Raw genomic sequence first — 15,765 nt, 5'->3', positions numbered from 1 at the left:
CGGGGGGTTCCCAGGGGTCTCTCGGGGTTCCAGGGGTCTCTCGGGGGTCTCTCAGAGCTCTCGGGGGTCTCTGGGGGTCTTCGGGGTTCCCGGGGTTTCCCGGGGGGTTTGGGGGTCTCTCAGGCTTGGGGGGTCCTCTCGGGGTTGAGTTCAGGGTCCAGGGGCCCGGGGGGTTTCCTCGGGGGTTCGGGGGGTTCGGGGGGGGTCTCCGGGGTCTTGTGCCCCTTGATGAAAATCCCCAGCTCCCGGGGGTCACCAGCCGTCCGGGTCCCCGGCGGCCCGAAGGGCGGAAGAGCCTCGAGGTGCAGGGGGAGCCTCGGGGGGGGGGGAACAGGGGTAAAAACGGGGAAATGGGGAGAAAAAATCAGGGGTTTTGGGGTAAAAAACTGGGGGAAAAATGGGATTTGGGAAAAAACGGGGGGGGAAAAGGGGGTTTGGGTAAAAAAGGGGGGAAAAAAAAGGGGGATTTGGGTTTTTTTGGGTTTAAAAAACTGGGGAAAAAGGGGGTTTTGGGAAAAAGGGGGGAAAATGGGGATTTTTGGGGAAAAAAACTGGGGGGGGGAAAATGGGGAAATTGGGGGAAAAACCCGGGGGGGGGGAAAAAATGGGGATTTTGGGGAAAAACGGGGGGGGAAAAAAAAAAAAAGGGGGGGAAAAGGGGGTTTGGGGAAAAATGGGGGAAAATGGGGGATTTTGGGGAAAAAAAATGGGGAAAATGGGGTTTTTGGGGGAAAAAAAAACTGGGGGGAAAAAAAAGGGGTTTGGGTAAAATGGGGAAATTTGGGGAAAAAACGGGGGGGAAAAAAGGGGGATTTTGGGAAAAAAAGGGGGGGAAAATGGGGGATTTTGGGGAAAAAACGGGGGGAAAAGGGGGGGGGAAAAAGGGGAAAGGGGGGATTTTGGGGGTAAAAAAAAAAATTTGGGGAAAAGGGGGATTTTGGGTAAAAGGGGGGGAAAGGGGGGGGAAAAAGGGGGTTTTTGGGGGAAAAACTGGGGAAAATGGGGTTTTTGGGGAAAAAACGGGGGGGGAAAGGGGGATTTTTGGGGGAAAAACTGGGGGGGAAAATGGGGGATTTTTGGGGAAAAAAGGGGAAAAATGGGATTTGGGTAAAAAAGGGGGGAAAGGGGGATTTTAAAAAGGGGGATTTTGGGAAAAAAAGGGGGGGGATTTGGGGATTTTGGGAAAATGGGGGAAAATGGGGATTTTGGGTAAAAACTGGGGGGAAAAATGGGGATTTTGGGTAAAAAACTGGGGGGAAAATGGGGGGATTTGGGAAAAACTGGGGGGAAAATGGGATTTTGGGAAAAATGGGGAAAATAGGGGATTTTGGGTAAAAACTGGGGGGAAAATGGGGATTGGGTAAAAACTGGGGAAAATGGGGATTTTGGGTAAAAACTGGGGAAAATGGGGATTTTGGGGAAAAACTGGGGGGAAAATGGGGATTTTGGGGAAAAACTGGGGGGAAAAATGGGGGTTTGGGTAAAAACTGGGGGGAAAATGGGGATTTTGGGGAAAAACTGGGGGGAAAATGGGGATTTTGGGTAAAAACTGGGGGGAAAATGGGGATTTTGGGGTAAAAACTGGGGGAAATGGGGATTTGGGGAAAAACTGGGGGAAAATGGGGATTTTGGGGTAAAAACTGGGGGAAATGGGGATTTTGGGGAAAAAATGGGGGAAAATGGGGATTTTGGGGAAAAACTGGGGAAAAATGGGGATTTTGGGGAAAAACTGGGGGGAAAATGGGGATTTTGGGGTAAAAACTGGGGGAAATGGGGATTTTGGGAAAAACTGGGGAAAATGGGGATTTTGGGAAAAACTGGGGGAAAAATGGGGATTTTGGGAAAAACGGGGGGGAAAAAGGGGATTTTGGGTAAAAACTGGGGGGAAATGGGGATTTTGGGTAAAAACTGGGGGAAAATGGGGATTTTGGAAAAAACTGGGGGAAAATGGGGATTTTGGGAAAAACTGGGGGGAAAATGGGGATTTTGGGAAAAATTGGGGGAAAATGGGGATTTTGGGGGGGAAAAATGGGGGGGAAAATGGGGATTTTGGGCAAAAAGTGGGGGAAAAATGGGGATTTTGGGGAAAAATGGGGGGAAATGGGGATTTTGGGTAAAAACTGGGGGAAAATGGGGATTTTGGGGAAAAACTGGGGGGAAAATGGGGATTTTGGGGAAAAACTGGGGGAAAATGGGGATTTTGGGTAAAAACTGGGGGAAAATGGGGATTTTGGGTAAAAACTGGGGGAAAATGGGGATTTTGGGTAAAAACTGGGGGAAAATGGGGATTTTGGGGAAAAACGGGGGGAAAATGGGGATTTTGGGGTAAAAACTGGGGGAAATGGGGATTTTGGGAAAAACTGGGGAAAATGGGGATTTTGGGAAAAACTGGGGGGAAATGGGGATTTTGGGGAAAAACGGGGGGAAAATGGGGGTTTGGGGAAAAACTGGGGAAAATGGGGATTTTGGGAAAAATGGGGGGAAAATGGGGATTTGGGGAAAAACTGGGGGGAAAATGGGGATTTTGGGAAAAATGGGGGGAAAATGGGGGTTTGGGTAAAAACTGGGGGAAAATGGGGATTGGGGAAAATGGGGAGAAAATGGGGGTTTTGGGTAAAAACTGGGGGAAAATGGGGATTTTGGGAAAAACTGGGGAAAATGGGGATTTTGGGTAAAAACTGGGGAAAATGGGGATTTTGGGTAAAAACTGGGGGGAAAATGGGGATTTTGGGTAAAAACTGGGGGGAAAATGGGGATTTGGGTAAAAACTGGGGGAAAATGGGGATTTTAGGTAAAAACTGGGGGGAAAATGGGGGTTTGGGGAAAATGGGGAGAGATCAGGGGGTTTTGGGGGAAATCATGGGATTGTGGGGAGGAAAAATGGGATTTTGGGGAGGAAAAATGGGGATTTTGGGAGGTGCCCACCTGCGCTGGGTCAGGACGTGGCGCAGGATCCGAGAGAAGCGATCGGAGAGCCCGGGGGGGCTGGGGAGGAATGGGAGAGAAATGGGTGAGAAAAGGGAAAAATGGGAAAAAATGGGTGGGAAAAGGGAAAAATGGGAAAAAATGGGTGGGGAAAAAAGGGAAAAACGGGAAAAAATGGGGTGAAAGAGGAGATTTGGGGGGAAAGGGAGAGAGAAAAGGAAGAGGGGAAAAGGGGAAAAATGATGATAAAGAAGGGGGGAGAGTAAAGAAAGGGGAGGAGAGGTCGAACAAAAAGGGAAAAGGTAAAAAAAAGGGAAAAAGGTTAAAAAAAGGGGGAAAAGGTAAAAAAAAGGGGAAAAGGTAAAAAAGGAGCAGGGTTGGCACCTGCAGATCTCCTCGGCCCCCAGGTGCAGCAGGAGGTCGGTGGAGCTCAGGCCGAGCACGACGCCGTCGACGTCCAGAGCGCAGGGCTCGGGCACCAGGAGCACCCGCTGGACAGATGGACACGGGATGGACAGATGGACAGACACACAGACACACAGATCAATGTCCAGAGCGCAGGGCTCGGGCACCAGCAGGACACGCTGGACAGACGGACAGATGGACAGATGGACACGGGATGGACAGATGGACAGACAGACAGACAGATCAGTGTCCAGAGCACAGGGCTCGGGCACCAGGAGCACCCGCTGGACAGACGGACAGATGGACATGGGATGGACAGACAGACAGACAGATCGATGTCCAGAGCGCAGGGCTCGGGCACCAGGAGCACCCGCTGGACAGATGGACACGGGATGGACAGATGGACACGGGATGGACAGACAGACAGATTGATGTCCAGAGTGCAGGGCTCGGGCACCAGGAGGACACGCTGGACAGATGGACAGATGGACATGGGATGGACAGATGGACACAGGATGGACACACAGACACAGGATGGACACATGGACTGGACACACAGACACAGGACGGACAGATGGACATGGGATGGACACATGGACACACACGGGATGGACAGATGGACACACAGACACGGGATGGACACATGGACAGATGGACGACACACACGGGATGGACACGCAGACACAGGACAGACAGACAGATGGACACAGGATGGACAGATGGACACACGGACACAGGACGGACACACAGGATGGACACACAGACACGGGATGGATACATGGACAGATGGACACACACAGGATGGACACACGGACACGGGATGGACACACGGACACACACGGGATGGACAGATGGACACACAGACACGGGATGGACACACGGACACGGGACGGACAGCAGGACAGTCCAACCCCATCCCAGAATGCCCAAAACCCTCCCGAAAAGCCCCAAATCTGCCCCAAATCTGCCCCAAATGACCCCAATGCCCCCCAATCCCATCAATTCCCCAAATCCCCCAAGGCCAGGGCTGGGCTGGGTTTCCTGCAGGAATCCCCAGAAAGGCCAAAAATCATCAAATGGAGGGATCTGAACCCAGAAAGGGCTGGGGGGGATCGGGAGCTCCACAATTCAAATGATCCCAAATATTTTGTGCAAAAAAAATGGAATTTCAGCCCAAATCCCAGCTGGGGGGGAGGAACATCGGGGATTTCATTTTTGGGGTGGAAAATGGGGATTTGGGGTGGGAAATGGGGATTTTGGGGGGAAAAGGAGGATTTTTGGGTGGGAATGGGGATTTTGGGGTGGGAAATGGGAATTTTGGGGGGAAAAGGAGGATTTTGGGTGGGAAATGGGGATTTTGGGGAGAAAATTGGGGATTTTGGGTGGAAAAGGAGGATTTTGGGTGGAAAATGGGGATTTTGGGGTGGGAAATGGGGATTTTGGGTGGGAAATGGGATTTTGGGTGGGAAATGGGGATTTTGGGGTGGGAAATGGGGATTTTGGGTGGGAAATGGGGATTTTGGGGTGGGAAATGGGGATTTTGGGGTGGGAAATGGGGATTTTGGGTGGGAAAGGGGATTTTGGGTGGGAAAGGGGGATTTTGGGGTGGGAATGGGGATTTTGGGGTGGGAAAATGGGATTTTGGGGTAAAAAAGGGGATTTTGGGGTGGGAATGGGGATTTTGGGGTGAGAATTGGGGATTTTGGGGTGAAAAAGGGGGATTTTGGGGTGGGAAAGGGGGATTTTGGGGTAAAAAATGGGGATTTTGGGTGGAAAATGGGGATTTTGGGTGGAAATTTGGGGATTTTGGGTGGAAATTGGGGATTTTGGGGTGGGAAAATTGGGATTTTGGGTGGAAAAAATTCTGAATTTTGGGTGGAAAATGGGGATTTTGGGGGGGGAAATGGGGATTTTGGGGTAAAAAAGGGGATTTTGGGTGGGAAATGGAAATTTTGGGTGGAAAATGGGAATTTTGGGGTGGGAATGGGGATTTTGGGGTAAAAAAGGGGGATTTTGGGGTGGGAAATGGGATTTTGGGGTGGAAAGGAGGATTTTGGGGTGGGAAGGGGGATTTTGGGGTGGAAAAGGAGGATTTTGGATGGGAAATGGGGATTTTGGGGTGGGAAATGGGATTTTGGGTAAAAAAGGAGGATTTTGGGTGGGAAATGGGAATTTTGGGGTGAAAAATGGGAATTTTGGGGGGAAAGGAGGATTTTGGGTGGGAATGGGGATTTTGGGGTGGAAAATGGGGATTTTGGGGTGGGAATGGGGATTTTGGGGTGAAAAATGGGGATTTTGGGGTGAAAATGGGGATTTTGGGGGGGAAATGGGGATTTTGGGGTGGGAAATGGGGATTTTGGGGTAAAAAATGGGAATTTTGGGGTGGAAAAGGGGGATTTTGGGGTGGAAAATGGGGATTTTGGGGTGAAAAAGGGGGATTTTGGGGTGGAAAAGGAGGATTTTGGGGTAAAAAAGGAGGATTTTGGGGTAAAAAAGGAGGATTTTGGGTCGGTACCGCTCGGTCCTCCCGGGGCAGCTCTGCGGGGCCGAAGGGCGGCTGAGGGTACACGGGCGGGTGGGAAACGTCCCTGAGAGAGGGCACCAGGACCAGCTGGCACCCTGAGCTGGGGAGAAAACAGAGATTGGGGTGAAAAACGGGGGTTTGGGGAAAAAAATGGGGATTTGGGGAAAAAAAATGGGGATTTTGGGTGAAAATGGGGATTTTGGGGGGAAAAAAATGGGGATTTGGGGGGAAAATGGGGATTTGGGGAAAAAAATGGGGATTTTAGGGGAAAAAAATGGGGATTTTAGGGGAAAAAATGGGGATTTTGGGGAGAAAAATGGGGATTTTGGGAAAAAAAATGGGGATTTTTTTTGGGGAAAAAAATGGGGATTTGGGGGGAAAAAAATGGGAATTTTGGGGTGAAAAAACCCCCAAGGGAATGGGGAATTTGGGGCTGGGTCTGTGGAGAGAGGGCACCAAAACCAGCACTGGGGAAAAAGAGGGGAAAATGGGATTGGGAGGGGAAAATGGAGATTTTTGGGGTGCAAAGTGGGGATTTTGGGAGCAATCCCCACGGGAATGGGGAATTTGGGAATCTGGGAATTATTTGGGAATTATTTGGGAATTATTTATTTGGGAATCACCTCCGGGTGCCCTCGATGATGGTCCTGAGGCAGAGCCTGAACACGTCCGAGAAGGGGCTCAGGAGTTGGCAGCTCTGCAGGGGAAACCCAGAGATTTCAACATTTTGGGGCGTTTTGGGGGGGATTTTGGGGAATTTTGGGGAAATTTTGGGGGATTTTGGGGGATTTTAGGGGAAATTCGGGGGAATTTGGGGAGATTTTAGGGGAATTTTGGGGGAATTTTATGGGAATTTTGGGGGATTTTGGGGGAATTTTGGGGAATTTTGGGGGGAATTTGGGGGGATTTGGGGGATTTTGGGGCAGAATTTTGGGGGGATTTTGGGGATTTTGGGGGAATTTTGGGAATTTTGGGGGGATTTTGGGGGATTTTTGGGGATTTTGGGAATTTTGGGGAATTTTGGGGGGAATTTGGGGGAATTTGGGGGAATTTTGGGGGGATTTTGGGGGGATTTTGGGGGAATTTTGGGGGATTTTGGGGGGATTTTGGGGGATTTGGGGGGATTTTGGGGAATTTTGGGGGGATTTGGGGGAATTTTGGGGGATTTTGGGGATTTTGGGGGATTTGGGGGAATTTGGGGGATTTTGGGGGAATTTTGGGGATTTGGGGGGATTTTGGGGGATTTTGGGGATTTTTGGGGGGATTTTGGGGGATTTTTGGGGGATTTTTGGGAATTTTGGGGGGATTTTGGGGGATTTTTGGGGGGATTTTTGGGAATTTTGGGGGATTTTGGGGGGATTTTGGGGGATTTTTGGGGGGATTTTGGGGGGGATTTTGGGGGGATTTGGGGAATTTTGGGGGAATTTTGGGGGATTTGAGGGAATTTTGGGGGATTTTGGGGAATTTTGGGGGGATTTTGGGGAATTTTGGGGGGATTTTGGGGAATTTTGGGGGAATTTTGGGGGAATTTTGGGGGGATTTTGGGGGAATTTGGGGGAATTTGGGGGAATTGGGGATTTGGGGGATTTGAGGGAATTTTGGGGGGATTTGGGGGAATTTTGGGGGATTTTGGGGAATTTTGGGGGGATTTTGGGGATTTTGGGGGATTTTGGGGGATTTTGGGGGATTTTGGGTTCCATCCTCACCTCCACCTGCTCGTGCTTGGCGTCCAGGAAGGGCCCAAACTGTGGAGAAAGGGGAGTTTTGGGGTTCAGAAATGGGATTTCGGGGTCACAAATGGGATTTTTGGGGTTCATTAATGGGATTTTGGGGTCCCAAATGGATTTTGGGGTCACAAATGGCATTTTTGGGGTTCAGAAATGGGATTTCGGGGTCACAAATGGGATTTTGGGGTCCCAAATGGGATCTGAATGTGAATTTTGAAGGGTCTGGAGGATTTCAAGGCTGCGGGGTCGCAGTGAGGGGTTTTCAGGAGGGGGTCAATAACGATGGAATTAATTAAAACTCGTTGTTAATTAGCGTTAATTACGCACCAGGATGCAGAGGTGGGGCCGTTCCCGTTCCAGCACCCCCAGCAGGTCGGGGTGAGGGGTCAATAACGATGCCATTAATTACAATTAATTGTTAATTAACCGTTAATTAGCGTTAATTAGCGTTAATTACGCACCAGGATGCAGAGTCGCCGTCCCGCTCCAGCACCCAGCAGCGTTAATTCCGTTTTAATTACGCACCAGGATGCAGAGATGGGGCCGCTCCCGCTCCAGCACCCCCAGCAGGTCCCGCAGGGGCTCGAAGGCGGCGCCGTCCGAGGGCGTGAAGGGCCCGCAGGCCACCAGCACCCGCCGGGGCTCTGGGGATGCACATTTGGGGGGAAAAATGGGGGTTTGGGGAAAAAAAATAATGGGGGTTCTGGGAGGAAAAATGGAGAAAAAATGGGGATTTTTGGGGAAAAAATGGGGGTTCTGGGAGGAAAAATGGAGAAAAAATGGGGATTTTTGGGGAAAAAATGGGGTGGGGAAATGAAATGTGAAAAAAATGGGGTTCTGGGAGGAAAATGAGAAAAAATGGGGATTTTTGGGAAAAATGTTTTGGGAAAAATGGGTTTTTGGGGAAAAATGGGGGTTGAAAAAATGGGGTTTTGGGGAAAAAAAAATGGGGGGTTTTGAGGGAAAATGGGTTTTTGGAAAAAAATGGGGTTTGGGGAAAAAATGGGGTTTGGAGGAGAAAAATGGTTTGGGAAATGGTTTTTGGGAGGGAAAAAAATGGGGTGGGTATAAAAATGGGTTGAGGAAAAATGGAGAAAAATGGGGATTTTTGGGAAAAAATTAGGGTTTTTTGGGGGAAAAATGGGTTTTTTTTGGGGGAAAAAATGGGGGGGTTGGAAGAAAAATGGGGTTTTGGGGAAAAAAGAAAAAGGGGTTTTGAGGGAAAATGGGTTTTTGGAGAGAATCTGGGGTTGGAGGAAAATGGGGTTTTGGGAAATGGGGATTGGGAGGGAATGGGGTTTGGGAGACAAAAAGGGTTTGGGGGACCCAAAGGGTTTGGGGCAGCAAAATGGGATTTGGGGCTCACCTGGCATTGGCTCCGTGGGGGTGTGGAAGGGCAGAGGGACCCCCTGTGGGAAACGGCCAAAAATGCCCCAAATCCACCCCAAAATCACCCCAAATCCCCCAATTCCACCCCAAATCCTCCAAATCCACCCCAAATCCACCTCAAATCCCCCAAATCCACCCCAAATCCCCCAATTCCACCCAAATTCCCCCAATACCCCAAATCCACCCAAATCCCCCCAAATCCACCCAAATCCACCTCAAATCCCCCAAATCCCCCAATCCACCTAAATGTCCCAATCCCACCCCAAATCCCCCAATCCCACCCCAAATCCTCCAAATCCACCCCAAATCCCCCAAATCCACCCCAATTCCACCCCAAATCCCCCAATTCCACCCAAATCCACCCCAAATCCTCCAATTCCACCCCAAATCCCCAAATCCACCTCAAATCCCCCAATTCCACCCCAAATGCCCCAAATCCACCCCAAATTCCCCAATCCCACCCCAAATCCCCCAAATCCCCCAGATTCGGGGTCACCTCGTATATTTTGGTCACCACCATCCTCCTGCCCGTGGGGTTGGTGCCTTCCAGGGCCACCACCTGGCATTGGGGGAAAAAAGGGGGAAATTGGGAAAAGAGGGCGGGAATGGGGGAAAAGGGGGGAAATTGGGGGGGAAATGGGGCAGGAATTGGGAAAAGGGGCAGGAATTGGGGAAAAGGGGCAGGAATTGGGAAAAGGGGCAGGAATTGGGAAAAGGGGCAGGAATTGGGGAAAAAGGGGCAGGAATTGGGAAAGGCAGGATGGGAAATTGGAAAAGGGATGGAAAGGGGCAGGAATTGGGAAATGGGGGAAAAGGGCAGGAATTGGGGAAAAGGGCAGGAATTGGGAAAAAGGGGCAGGAATTGGGGAAAAAGGGGCAGGAATTGGGGGAAATGGGGCAGGAATTGGGGAAAAAGGGGAAAAAGGGGCAGGAATTTGGGAAAAAGGGGCAGGAATTGGGAAAATGGGCAGGACTTCGGGAAAATGGGCAGGAATTGGGGAAAAGGGGCAGGAATTGGGGAAAATGGGCAGGAATTGGGGAAATGGGGCAGGAATTGGGGAAAAGGGGCAGAAAATGGGCAGGACTTTGGGAAATGGGCAGGACTTTGGGAAATGGGCAGGATTTTGGGAAATGGGCAGGACTTTGGGAAAGGGGCAGGAGTTTGGGGTAGAAAGTCGGGATTCGGGAACACCGGGGATCCCCCCCCCCGGCTGACCTGGCCTGGGAACAGGGAATATTCCGGAAGCTCCGAGAGGTCCAGGGGCACCTGGGCCCCCCCCGAGTGCTCCCGGTCCCCCACGAGCAGCGCGGATTTGGGGTTCAGCTTCCCCTGGCCGTCACAGGCGATGGCGCCCAGCACCGTCACCGCCTCCTGCAGGGGGGGAAATGGGGGGATTCAACACAAAAATGGGGAATTTAACCCAAAATGGGTCACAGGCGATGGCGCCCAGCACCGTCACCGCCTCCTGGGGGGAACAATTCAACACAAAATGGGGGAATTCACCCCAAAAATGGGGAATTCACCCCAAAATGGGTCACAGGCGATGGCGCCCAGCACCGTCACCGGCTCCTACAGGGGGAACAATTCAACACAAAATGGGGGAATTCACCCCAAAAATGGGGAATTCACCCAAAATGGGTCACAGGCGATGGTGCCCAGCACCGTCACCACCTCCTGGGGGGTAAATGGGGGGATGCACCCCAAAAATGGGGAATGCACCCCAAAAATGGGGAGATTATACACCCCAAAAATGGGGGAATGCACCCCAAAAATGGGGAATTTAACCCAAAATGGGTCACAGGCGATGGCGCCCAGCACCGTCACCGGCTCCTACAGGGGGCAAAAATGGGGGGATGCACCCCAAAATGGGGGGGTTTAACCCAGAATGGGTCACAGCTGATGGTGCCCAGCACCGTCACCGGCTCCTGCGGGCAACAATTCAACACAAAATGGGGAAATTCACCCCAAAATGGGGGGGATTAACATCAAATAGGGGGGGTTTAACCCAAAACAAGGGGATTTAACAGCAAACGGAGTGGTTTAACCCAAAATGGGGGGGATTCACCCCAGAACAGGGGATTTGAACCCCAGAATCAGGGGGGATTCACCCCAGAACAGGGGGTTTCACCCCAGAATCAGGGGGGATTCACCCCACAGCCCCCCGGCCCTCACCTGTGCCGGGACGGCGGCCGAGCTGAACCCGTCCAGGCCGTGGTGCTGCTGCAGAACCGCCCCGAGCTCCTCCACCCGCTCGGCCAGCGCTGACAGCAAACGACACACAGCGGGGTCAGTGAGTGACCCCTGACCTCTGACCCCGGGGGCAGGGAATGACCCCTGACCTCTGACCCCGGAGTCAGCCAACGACCCCTGACCTCTGACCCCGGGGGCAGCGAATGACCCCTGACCTCTGACCCCGGGGGCAGCAAACGACCCTGACCTCGGGGTCAGCCAACGACCCTGACCTCTGACCCCGGGGGCAGCCAAAGACCCCTGACCTCTGACCCCGGGGGCAGCGAACGACCCCTGACCTCGGAGTCAGCCAACGACCCCTGACCTCTGACCCCGGGGGCAGCCAATGACCCCTGACCTCTGACCCCGGGGGCAGCGAATGACCCCTGACCCCGGGGGCAGCCAATGACCCCTGACCTCTGACCCCGGGGGCAGCAAACGACCCCTGACCTCTGAGTCAGCAAATGACCCCTGACCTCTGACCCCGGGGGCAGCAAACGACCCCTGACCTCTGAGTCAGCAAATGACCCCTGACCTCTGACCCCAATCCAATCCCTGACGCCCCTTGAGCTTGGGGTGACCTCAATGTCACCAAACACCCCCCGACCCCTGACCTCTGACCCCTGCTGAGCTCAGAGTGACCCCAGGGTCACCAAACCCCCCCAACCCCTGACCCCTGACCCCAACCTTTGACCCCTCCCGAGCTCGGGGTGTCCCCAACCCCCCGCCCCCCGTGCCCCTGCCCACCTTCCCTGACATCCAGAAGCTTCTGGAACATGAACTTGTAGGGCTGGCTCAGGAGCTGCTCGGGGCTGCCGAAGGCTCTGACGGTGACACCGACGCTGCCACTGCCACCACCTGTGCCACCAGTGCCATCTGTGCCAGCAGTGCCATCTGTGCCAGCAGTGCCAGCAGTGCCAGCAGTGCCAGCAGTGCCAGCAGTGCCCAGCCAGGCCTGGCCCTGCTCGGCCCCGAACGTGGCCACGGCCTCCCCCCGGCCTGTCCTGGACGAGTATTTCTGGGAGGGGGTCACGCTGTGGGGGCAGAGCACAAACACAGGGGTCAGGCAGGGACGGGGCTGTCCCACCCTGACATTCTGGGATTTCTCCCATTTCTGTTACCCCTGTTTGGGTTTTCTCCTTTTTGTTACCCCAGTTTGTGTTTTTTCTCCTTTTTGTTACCCCTGTTTGGGTTTTCCTCCTTTCTGGTTTCCCTATTTGGGTTTTCTCCTTTTTGTTACCCCAGTTTGTGTTTTTTCTCCTTTTTGTTATCCCTGTTTGGATTTCTCCCATTTCTGTTACCCCTGTTTGGGTTTTCTCCTTTCTGGTTTCCCTATTTGGGTTTTCCCACTTTTGTTATCCCTATTTGGGTTTTCTCCTTTTTGTTACCCCTGTTTGGGTTTTCTCCTTTTTGTTATCCCTGTTTGAGTTTTCCTCCTTTCTGGTTTCCCTATTTGGGTTTTCTCCTTTTTGTTATCCCTGTTTGGATTTCTCCCATTTCTGTTACCCCTGTTTGGGTTTTCTCCTTTTTGTTACCCCAGTTTGTGTTTTTTCTCCTTTTTGTTATCCCTGTTTGGGTTTTTCCCATTTCTGTTACCCCAGTTTGGGTTTGGGGCCTGAAGGGTGAAGTCCCTGATGTGTGAGCAGAGGGAATTCAGTGATTGGAGCTGATTAACGAGGCTTTGCAATGAAATGTCTGCAGCTTTAAAGGCTTTGTAAAATTGCAAGGAGTTCAGCGTGGGTTTAACAATTCCCCCCAAGAAGGAAGGAAGGAAGGAAGGAATTTAGGAAGGAATTCAGGAAGGAAGGAATTTAGGAATTTAGGAAGGAATTCAGGAAGGAATTCAGGAAGGAAGGAATTTAGGAATTTAGGAAGGAAGGAATTTAGGAAGGAATTCAGGAAGGAATTCAGGAAGGAAGGAATTCAGGAAGGAAGGAATTTAGGAATTTAGGAAGGAATTCAGGAAGGAAGGAGCAGGGGGGATTCAGGAAGGAATTTAGGAAGGAAGGGAGGAATTTAGGAAGGAATTTAGGAAAGAATTCAGGAAGGAAGGAATTTAGGAATTTAATAAGGAATTTAGGAATTTAGGAAGGAATTCAGGAAGGAATTCAGGAAGGAATTTAGGAAGGAATTTAGGAAGGAATTTAGGAATTCAGGAAGGAATTCAGGAAGGAATTTAGGAAGGAAGGAAGGAATTTAGGAAGGAAGGAAGGAAGGAATTTAGGAATTTAGGAAGGAATTTAGGAATTTAGGAAGGAATTTAGGAATTTAGGAATGAATTTAGGAAGGAATTCAGGAAGGAATTCAGGAAGGAAGGAATTTAGGAAGGAAGGAAGGAAGGAATTTAGGAAGGAAGGAATTTAGGAATTCAGGAAGGAAGGAATTCAGGAAGGAATTCAGGAAGGCAGGAGCAGGGGGATCAGGAATGAATTTATGAAGGAATTCAGGAAGGAAGGAGCAGGGGGGACTCAGGAAGGAAGGAATTTAGGAATTTAGGAATTCAGGAATGAATTTAGGAATTTAGGAAGGAATTTAGGAATTCAGGTGCAGGGGGATCAGGAATGAATTTATGAAGGAACTCAGGAATTCAGGAGCAGGGGGATCAGGAATGAATTTATGAAGGCATTCAGGAAGGCAGGAGCAGGGGGATCAGGAAGGAAGGAATTTAGGAATTCAGGAAGGGATTCAGGAATTCAGGAGCAGGGGGATCAGGAATGAATTTATGAAGGAACTCAGGAATTCAGGAGCAGGGGGATCAGGAATGAATTTAGGAAGGAACTCAGGAATTCAGGAGCAGGGGGATCAGGAGCCCACCGACCTCGGGGAGAAGCTGCCGGGGCTGAAGAGCCCCAAGGGGCTGCGGGAGGGCGGCGCCCGCTTGGCCTGGGGCGTCTCCGGGGTGGAGTTGCTGCGTTTGTGGGAGCCCTGCGGGAACAAAACCACAGGAATTATCTTTGTAGGGTGGATTTTGGGGAAATCCCGTGGGTTTGGGTGGTTCCCACCTTGGAGGGGGTGGTGTAGGCGTCCAGCAGCTCGTCCTCCTGCTCCTCGTCCAGGCTGGGGTGGTTAAGGGGTGAAAACGCTCCAGGTTTGGGGTGAAACCCCGAATTTGATCATTCCTGCCATTGCCAGGCTCCCCCTGGGGATCTGGGACAGATCAGGGGGCCCAGGTTCTGCCAGACACCCCAAAACTGCTCGGGATGTGGGGATAACCTGGGGATCCCCTCAGGATGCTGGAATATCCCTGAGATATCCTCGGGATTTTGGGATAACCTCGGGATCTCCTTGGGATAACCTCAGGATCCCCTCAGGGTGTTGGAACATCCTCAGGATCCCCTCAGGAGTCTCATTCAGGGCACCCCAGTCCTCAGGATTCGCACCAGTCCCAGGATTTCAGGACACCCCAGGATCCCTCAGGACATCCCCAGGATCCCTCAGGGCATTGGAACACCCCCAGGATCCCCTCAGGATTTCAGGGCACCCCAGGATCCCTCAGCAGCGAGGATACAGCCCCTGCAGCGAGTGGATATCATGGAGCAGCCCCCGGCGCTCGTCCCTCCCGCGCCGCCCGCGGCTGCCGCGCTTGGCCAGCACCTGGAGGGGCAGGGAGGGCACGGGGTGAGCGCTCCCCGCCATCCCGGCGGGTTTGGGGATCAAAGGGGGGACTGGGGACCCCCACCTCGTGCTCGAAGGCGTCCAGGCCCTCGGGGGTGAGCTGCAGGTCCAGGTCCTTGCTGGTGACAAAGGCCAGCAGCTCGTTGGCCAAGGCCACCGGGCCCAGCCCGTGGCTCAGGCACAGCTCCACCACTGAGGGGACAAATGGGGGTCAGGGGGGTCCCAAATCCCACTGAGATCCCCCTCAAAATGTTTGGGTACGCCACGGTCACCCCTCAATTCTCTGTGCCCCTAAAACCCGGCAGGTCCCAAAATTCACTCACCCCCACAACAGCACCCATGAACCAAATAAACCCTCAGAGCTCCCCTGACCCCCCCAAACCCCTTCCTCCTCCCCAAACCCCCCCATCTCCCCCCACAGGCCGCGTCCCCGGAGCTCTCACGCTTGTCGGGCACTTCCTCGCCCTCGCAGCGCAGCTCGAAGAGCCGCAGCTCCCTCAGCACCGCCTCGGCCGTCACCGCCTCCGGGCCCCGCTCCGGCTCCAGCTCCGGCTCCATCCCCGGCTCCGCCATGGCCGCGCTCAAACAGCGCGGGCGCAGCTCCGTGAGGGGAAGGGCGTGGCCAAGCCGTAGAAGGAGAAAAGGGCGTGGCGATGGCGGGATAAAGGGCGTGGTTACTCAAATTTAGACAGAACGGACCAATGGGCGAGCGGTGGGCGGGTGAAGCGGCGGGACCGGCGTGCTCCAAGCTCCGCCCATCGGGGTGGGAGGGGAAAAGGGCGGGAGGAAAAAAGGGCGGGAAAATTCGCGCCCTCAGAGCGCTGAGGGGGCGGGGCCGAGGCGGCTCTGAGGGAACCGAACCCGGCCGGGCCTGAGGGGCGGAACGGGAATGGGGGGTGGAACCGGGAATTGGGGATCCTGCTCGGGTCTGAGGGGTGGAACCGGGTCTG

At 52.7% G+C, this 15,765-nt stretch overlaps 1 protein-coding gene across 1 annotated transcript in view; it reads right to left on the bottom strand.

The window, feature by feature from the left end:
- The window catches only part of POLA2 (DNA polymerase alpha 2, accessory subunit), an 18,239-nt gene extending 2,816 nt beyond the window's left edge, over window positions 1-15,423 (bottom strand). Inside the window, exons 1-16 of the mRNA XM_064737138.1 lie at window positions 15,259-15,423; window positions 14,880-15,007; window positions 14,709-14,794; window positions 14,203-14,257; window positions 14,019-14,125; window positions 11,948-12,234; window positions 11,144-11,232; window positions 10,187-10,342; window positions 9,467-9,529; window positions 8,948-8,990; window positions 8,107-8,225; window positions 7,561-7,599; window positions 6,478-6,551; window positions 5,846-5,954; window positions 3,310-3,416; window positions 2,926-2,985 (exon numbers count right to left, since the gene is read on the bottom strand). Of these exons, the coding sequence (XP_064593208.1) occupies window positions 2,926-2,985; window positions 3,310-3,416; window positions 5,846-5,954; window positions 6,478-6,551; window positions 7,561-7,599; window positions 8,107-8,225; window positions 8,948-8,990; window positions 9,467-9,529; window positions 10,187-10,342; window positions 11,144-11,232; window positions 11,948-12,234; window positions 14,019-14,125; window positions 14,203-14,257; window positions 14,709-14,794; window positions 14,880-15,007; window positions 15,259-15,388 (1,652 nt within the window). The 5' untranslated portion in view covers window positions 15,389-15,423. The remainder of the gene's footprint in view (window positions 1-2,925; window positions 2,986-3,309; window positions 3,417-5,845; window positions 5,955-6,477; window positions 6,552-7,560; window positions 7,600-8,106; window positions 8,226-8,947; window positions 8,991-9,466; window positions 9,530-10,186; window positions 10,343-11,143; window positions 11,233-11,947; window positions 12,235-14,018; window positions 14,126-14,202; window positions 14,258-14,708; window positions 14,795-14,879; window positions 15,008-15,258) is intronic.
- Window positions 15,424-15,765: the final 342 nt, after the last annotated feature.

This window comes from Zonotrichia leucophrys, unplaced genomic scaffold (genome assembly GCF_028769735.1).
Source record: "Zonotrichia leucophrys gambelii isolate GWCS_2022_RI unplaced genomic scaffold, RI_Zleu_2.0 Scaffold_34_1600103, whole genome shotgun sequence".
NCBI classification, from domain to species: domain Eukaryota; kingdom Metazoa; phylum Chordata; class Aves; order Passeriformes; family Passerellidae; genus Zonotrichia; species Zonotrichia leucophrys.
Note: the sequence above shows the minus strand (reverse complement) of the source record. Positions and strands in the feature narration are given on the sequence as shown.